At 41.8% G+C, this 7,302-nt stretch overlaps 1 protein-coding gene across 2 annotated transcripts in view; it reads right to left on the bottom strand.

Moving 5' to 3' along the window:
• Positions 1–2,517: 2,517 nt before the first annotated feature.
• Positions 2,518–7,302, bottom strand: part of itpkcb (inositol-trisphosphate 3-kinase Cb) — a 17,177-nt gene continuing 12,392 nt past the window's right edge. For both annotated transcript variants that reach the window (XM_005742106.2, XM_005742107.1), the window contains exons 3-8: positions 6,713–6,812; positions 6,227–6,440; positions 5,843–6,047; positions 5,231–5,332; positions 4,662–4,733; positions 2,518–4,541 (exon numbers count right to left, since the gene is read on the bottom strand). In XM_005742106.2, coding sequence (XP_005742163.1) covers positions 4,332–4,541; positions 4,662–4,733; positions 5,231–5,332; positions 5,843–6,047; positions 6,227–6,440; positions 6,713–6,812 — 903 coding nt within the window. In that variant the 3' untranslated portion in view covers positions 2,518–4,331. The remainder of the gene's footprint in view (positions 4,542–4,661; positions 4,734–5,230; positions 5,333–5,842; positions 6,048–6,226; positions 6,441–6,712; positions 6,813–7,302) is intronic.

Here is a 7,302-nt window from a genome sequence, read left to right as displayed (position 1 = left end):
TTTTTTTTTTTTTTTAGAATATCCACAATTTATTTGGAGAGGTACAGTGTTTATGTAATTTTTGCCTGTTACACCACCTTAATGGATTTTAAAATAAACAGTTAAGGAGACAGACAGTGTAATTTCTCTGGAGGAATTTGTTTGGAACATTTATTTTTTCGAACCAAGCTCAGTCTTTCCAATTTTTCAATCAGATCACTGCTTTTGGCAAAAAGCATGCTCATAGCACAGTACCGAATATGCAATGATATACTTAATAGTAACGTAATACTATTTTACGTCAGATGCACAGCTGGACGCTGCTCTGGGTCAGTCGGCTCTCTGAAAAGATTCCTCTACCTCCACCAATCCCAACTCTGCCAACAAGAGCTCGAACTGCCCCACTGACATCCTGAAATATGCACGAAACTCCTGGATCAAACCATCAAGTTCTCCCTGCTGCTTCCTTCTCATGACAATCTGATGAACCCAGAATCTCAGTTTGAATCTCAGCTCCTCTCAGTTTGACATCTACTTCATTTTGCTCACAGTGTTTTTTGAAAAACACAACACGTTCGGTGTATATAAATTACCCAGCAAGTTTGGATAAAGAAATTTCTGACTTTTATGTTGCTTTTTTGCAGCATTCTCGGTGTTAAATGACCTTCAGTCCTTTGTTCAGATAAGTTTTTTATATGGTTGCAGCAAACCAGAATGGTCAAAAACCTTAAAAAGCAGTCCAATAATGTTTGTGAGTGTGTTTGCTATCGTGTCTCATGCTGCCGCTTATTATCACATTTATTTGCACAGTATAGGCGGCTTTAAAAACATTTTGACAGAAAATATTGGAAGGAGCAGGATGGGCATGTTGGGGGAAATTCCTCCTGACAGTGATAACAGTGAGTGAGGTGAAAACCCCCCCACTTTAAACAGGAGTGGAGAAATAGGGTTTCAAATGTTGCTTTTCTGGCTGCTGTTGAGCTTGTTTAAACACTGCTAAATCAAACAGGTTTACTTTTCTGTCATTCAAATGAATGCTTTTATGGAGCAGAGAGCATAGAAAATATGTCAGGCGATAAAAGCCTGTGCTGGTTGTTGCAGTGTTTTTGTCAGGCGCTGAAAACATACTTCTAGTTGTGCAGGTCCTCAATCATCCACATCACGGTAGTTTTAACCGCTTCAATCGAAGGCAGTTCAAAGAATTTATATCTTGACTCATGTAGCAGTGACGCGTGATTACAGGGTGAGTTAAAGACCGCCTCCATGGTAAAAACCACACTGAAGACATACTGAATACCCGAGACTCCTCATTAGCCTTTAGAACTGAAAAAGCCTTTCAGTTAGGAGGTGAAACATCTATAAGAGCCATAAATGTTCAGTTTCCTTCAACTCAAATGCTGCAGACACTACAGGATACATGCTGGCTTCAACCCGTAACTCACACTGGCCATTAACGTGTGACAAGATCAGAAGACTTGTTGATTTTGCAATGCCGTCAGAATTTTGTGTAACTGGTGTGTGAAATCATGGTTTTCTCTCTCATTTTGAACCATTGTTGTACAAAAAAAAAAAGAAAGACGCGGAAGTCATTTTGATCATGCACTCTTAAAATGTGTGAGTAGACAAATAAATGTGAACAGCCCATCAGTTTCCATGGGCTCAAAGACAATCAGATAAACTAAGATAATTATAAAATCTGCTTCGATGAACCTCATTTGCAGTTGGCGACTGCATGAAGCCTGGCTGGATGTTATGAAATGCTTTATTTCCTCCCTGCAGGCCCGTTACCAAGTAAAAATCCGGCTTAGTTAAATAATTGTGACTAACCCATTTATAAGCTTACAGTTTGTCCCCCTTAAGAAGCTTGTAGGTTGTTTATGAAGCACCAGTTTTGCAGCGTTTGGCTGAATTTGAGCAGAAGTCATGCACACTTCAGAAGTCGTCCTGCTGCTTCTGTCAGCAGTCACACCATCGATACGCCCATACTATAACAGCGCCTCCAGCATGTTTGACAGATGATGGAAATCGCAAGCCATTCCTCAGCGCTGAGGCATAGTATGACCTCTAAATCATGCAAGTTCATCTAAATGTGAAATTTCTACAGCCAAAATGATAAACTAGCACTTTGATTCCTAATTTACTTGTAAAAATTTTTAAAAAAAAGAAGCTTCTATCACATCTACATAATTTCCTTTGGGATTATAAAAGTATTTTGATTCTGATCTTCATTAAGGTGGTTTTCTTGTCTCTGTACTTGTGGACTGCTAATTTTCTTATCAACCAAAAATAAATTGTCATCTAGTTTTTACACAAAGTTTCCACCATCTCAGTTTTCAGGGACAGTTCAACACAAAATGATTCATCTGGTTTTATTTAGAAACTTGTGATAAAAGGTCACAGCTGACTGAACAGGACATATTCTTACAGTAGTGTTAAATTTATAATTAAATGTTAGATCATCTTGATTCAGCGCTCTTTTACAAAAGTATATGATTTGGTGTGTGTGTGTTTGCACAAAGAACTGAAAAAAAAATTACAAAAAAAATCCCCCAAAACTCTGAAAACTCTCCACTTTCATTTTATTGTAATCCACGACCGTCTGGACAAAGCAGAGGTTTATAAACAGTTTCAATCAGTCCGTCTGTTCTTTCTGTGAAAAGCGCTGCCTTTGAAATACAAAATGTGGTCACGAATCCAGTTTTCTTGCTTACAAAGCAGCACCCTCTTTGAAAACCTGATAGTTTGACATTTTACAAATATAGAGACTTTCTGGGCAAAGGTTTTTAACACTTTGTAAACACTATACTATCCGTCTCTCCTGCCATGTTTACCCTTCGGAGATGAAAAATCTAAACTCCTGAATTCGAATTCCAATCTTGTTAAGTCACGCGTTCACAGCACTTGTGTGGGAAATGTTCGTGCCGAGTTAACCACACGCCCACACGCCCACCCACCTAAACAGTGCTGCCTGACACTGTCAAAGGAAGACTGGACACTTGACGTTCACCAATGCGTCACATTCCCGTCGGGATCTGATGCACATGCTCACAAGCACGGCCTGCACGTATAACAGTGTCGCTTCTTTGTAAACTTTCAATGTTGCATACAAAAATGTAAATACCCACATTCCTCCTTTCTATCTAGCTTAATTATGTTTATAGCGGTGTCCTTTAACCTCTGTTTTACTCAGACACCCGTCATCGCTCATACACAGATTTTATTTTAATTTTTTTTTTGGTTTTGAGTTTGTGTGTAAGTCAGAGCCCACACGAACTGATCAGATTAATCGGGTAATTCCAGTTTCACAGACTAAAGCAACACTGATCAGCGAATCGAGATAACAGGCAGAAATATTTACGTTGAACAGTAAACCCAATACTTAAACCTCTGCTGGAGACGCACAGACATGTTTTGTTCAATGGCTTTGTGAGAATCCATAGTGCAACAAACTTCAGACAAACAAGGCTGTCGAGCTTCGTACTAAAAATCACTGCATTTTCATACAAAAGTCCAATTAAGAAAAAAAACTTTCTGTTTCCAAGAAAAGTTAAAACTGTGGGATTTCAATGTAAATCGATTCATACTTGGGTGAACTCTTTTGGAAGTAAAATAGCACGAGTCCACTGCAAGTGGAATGATCAGATAGCTCAGTTTCTTTTTTTAAAAAGCCAGGCACAGAAATCATACAAACACAGTAAGAAGGCTATACCAAGGCAGGAAAAAACAAAACAAAGTTAAATTAAACTGTATTTACATGCTGAGTTAGTTAACACGTGGTCTGACCACTGCTTTTAGTGTTGCTGTATACTTAGTCATCAAAAGTGGTCCATGATAAAAAACAAAACAAAAATCCAACACTCCTCAGAGGCTCGTTTAAAAAAAAAAACAAACAAACACAAAAACAAAAACACGCTCCTGTTGGTCAAGATCACGGCTGAGGAGGTGGCTGCTCTGGCCACCTCTCGCCAACAGAGGGAGCTAGCTGTGAGGAGGAGCGAGATGAGTCTCTGCAATAAAAAGTGACTGCTAAAGGTCCATGAGTGCAGAGGCCTGTACTCTCAGAAAATAAACCACAGCCCAAGTAAAACAAAACAAAGTTACAATTGTGCTTTAAATTTAACAGCTCGTGTCATCCGCCCCCTTATTCCACATAATGCATAACGTTAACCTTTTGGCATATTCCACTTCGCCCGCCCTTCTCACACTGGTACAAGTTGATAAAGTCACTTGGTGTGAGCCCTGAAAGGAGTAACTGAAGTGGTGGCCCTCTGTTAGCCATTCCTCTGTCACTCTTAGTTTGTATAATCTTCTTCAACATCCCATCAGTCTCTTACTGCAGTCCTGTGTCTCGCTCAAGGAGTCTCCGGGAGCATGGTGCTGAAGATGTCTATGAGGTTGTCCAGTCCCCACAGGTAGCCGTCCTCCCTGTTGCCCTCCACCCAGGGAGTCCTGTGGTCGAGAGTTTGAGGTGTCTGCAAGGGGACCGTTTTTCCAAAGTCGATCATCCAGACTTTCGCTTTTCCTGAGGCGTCGTGCACAAACAGAAGAGAGCTGCCCACAACCTGCAATCGATAAACCAGCAAGACCAGTGAGTTTAAGTATGCAGCGCTGATGGGATTATAACAAATCAGCAACACAGACAACAGGTCTGTTAGAAGAAGTCAGAACGGAGTCCGTCTCACCTCGTGTGTCCTGAAGAACTGTGACTGCTCCAGGGCTGAGCGTAGTTCCTCCAACCGCTGCAGGTAGAGTTTCTGAGGAAAACAGAAAAAAAGGACACAGAAACTGAGACTGTGGGAATTTGCAAATTGGAGCCAAAAAACCCAAACAAAACACTTTTTGTTCTTCTTTCTTATTTAAAGGTAAGTGTAAAACCTTACATCCTTGTTTGATGCAGGTGCTACCGCGTGAAACAAGGATGTAAGTCCTGTATAGAGTGAGCACAGTGCAGACCCGAGAAGCGGTGGAGCATAAAGCAGCATCTCTAAGATTTACTAATGAACATGCCACATCTGGTTGTCTTATTTGTACAAATCTAAGAACAAAGTAACAGCTTGTTTGTCTGTGTGTCTGATGCGAGTCAGTGAGAGACTCCTCTAAATAACAGAACAACCTATTAGTGACCTACAGAGGAGCTGACAAAGCCACGATAGCCGTTTCCTCTTCTCACAGGCCGAGTTAAACTAAGCAGCTGCTGATTCCTGCTTTTTGCTTTTTTGCATTTACAAAACATAAGAATTGAACAACATACCAGAATCTGAGTGTTGCCATCGACAAAGTCCTCCAAGGCCTGCATCACTTGCTCTCTGTGTTTTGTCTTCTTAAAGTTGGTGTTGCAGGTTCCATCAGCTCTCTATATAGAAAAAAAGGAAACCATCAAAAATGTCATAATGACTCACTTCAGCTTATACATGCCGATTCACGCTACTATCTGGACAACAGAAGGTTTTAATAGTTGTGTTTTGTTGAGGTTCGAGGTGGAAACAAATGGCTCTAAATAAATTCCACAGTCACAGAACTCGTTCAACTGGAAAATACAGCTGCAGCGAGCCTTTAATACACTGCGTGTCATCGCATTTTTTCTTTAGTCTCTGAGTAGCATGCAAATTCACTATTGGCACAAACTGATAACCAGCCTCGGATTTATTTTCGAAAGAACAAACAGTCCCCCTAATGACTGCATGTTAACCAACCACATTTTCCATTTCACCCCAGTGCACGTGGTCTGTCTTGTGAACAAACTGATAAGTGTTTACTCCCGCTGATTGGTTTACGTCTTTGCAGCAACAAGCACAGCTGTTTATTCTCTTGAAGCTGAGGTCTTCAGGCTAGATGTGTTTGTGTGTTCAGCATGACCTCTTACCTTAATGCCTTCGATCCGGAAGCCCAGGGTGGCGGTGGAGCTAAGCGTCTCCCTCCACTGCATGTACCGCGGTTTGAGGACACCCTGCTTGGCCCGTTCCTCCTCTGTTGGAGCCCCGGGGTCCACGGCAATCATTTTGTCGTACATGTCCTTCCTCAAACGTGGACGCTCCCTGGCTTTTGTCAGCTCCTCCTCCAAGTAAGTCCTGAGAGTTTGGGTTAGATTTAAATGTTTGCACAGCCTTCATTCTACATACACGATTCAAGAGTAAATGTGCGTGAAGGTAAACTCTCAAGAATCATTTTGCCTTCCTAAGGCACAAGCTGGTTTTGGAAAAATGCTTTTTACACAAATACACTCTCTTTGTCACGTGCCAAGTCTTACCTGCTGCCCATTTTGCAGTCCATGATGGAAGGCGAGTCAAAGTCAGCCAGCAGGTCATCCATCAGGTTGTAGTCATGGTCGTCTTTTTGTACTATGCCGTAATATCCGGGCACGTAGGGGCGCAGAGAGTCCGTCATTAGCTTCTGCAGGCACTGCTGCTCACACTCACAGTATCGCTTCAACAAACGCCCGTACTCCCCAGCCTGGAAGTTACCTTGGAGAAAGACAGGGAAAGAAAATTAATGACGCATGAGACAGAAAGATCAGAAACTACAACATGTCTGTGCATTTTTGTTTGTCTGCAGATCTGAAAAAAGGCGTACAAGTGAGCAGGATAGAGCCGGCACTGTTGCTCTTAAACTTTATGCTTGCCAGCCTTTCAGTAGATACGACAGTAGCATAAATCTTTTGTTCTTTTCTTAGAAGGAACCTCCATATAAATGCATCTGATATGCAGGTGTACAAATATCCTGCATTTACACATACCTGCATGGCCAGCAAGCTGCACCCATGGGTAACGCTTCTTGAAGGACACGACAAAGGGGGACCAGTGAACCATGGTCTTCAGCTTGTGCCAGGACTTACTCTGAAAGATAAAAAAAAACAATAGAGGGTTTCATCACCTTGTTTTTTAAAAAGCATGGGCGGTCACACACATAATAAATCTGAAGCTCTGACTAATCAAAAAAGGAGCTTTCTTTCCTGGACAAACAGTACTGAGCTGAGTGCAGGCCAAAAGACTGATTACTCATTAAAAGGAAAACCCAACCTGTACTGTCCTCATACCCACACAAACATATCAGTAGACATTGGACAGACCCTCCCCTGCAGCCAAGGCCAGGTGTGCCGCATACACGACAAAGCCCATTCATAAAACATTTACCAAAGCTTCCGCTGTGGTGTCGTAAAACAGAACCTCCGTGTTTGCGAGCTTGTGGGCCTGTGTGTGGGTTACAGTAATCTGTGTTGGGAAACACTAGAACAAGGACAGTGTGCAACAGCCGCTTTGACGCAAGCAGTTAGAGAGGCGCCTGATACTGATTGATTAGAACATGTGTGTGGGAAATCACAACAAA

This window comes from Pundamilia nyererei, unplaced genomic scaffold (genome assembly GCF_000239375.1).
Source record: "Pundamilia nyererei isolate P.nyererei 1_Seehausen unplaced genomic scaffold, PunNye1.0 scaffold00117, whole genome shotgun sequence".
Lineage (NCBI taxonomy): Eukaryota > Metazoa > Chordata > Actinopteri > Cichliformes > Cichlidae > Pundamilia > Pundamilia nyererei.
The sequence above is the reverse complement of the archived record's forward strand: the minus strand, read 5'-3'. Positions and strand labels throughout refer to the sequence as shown.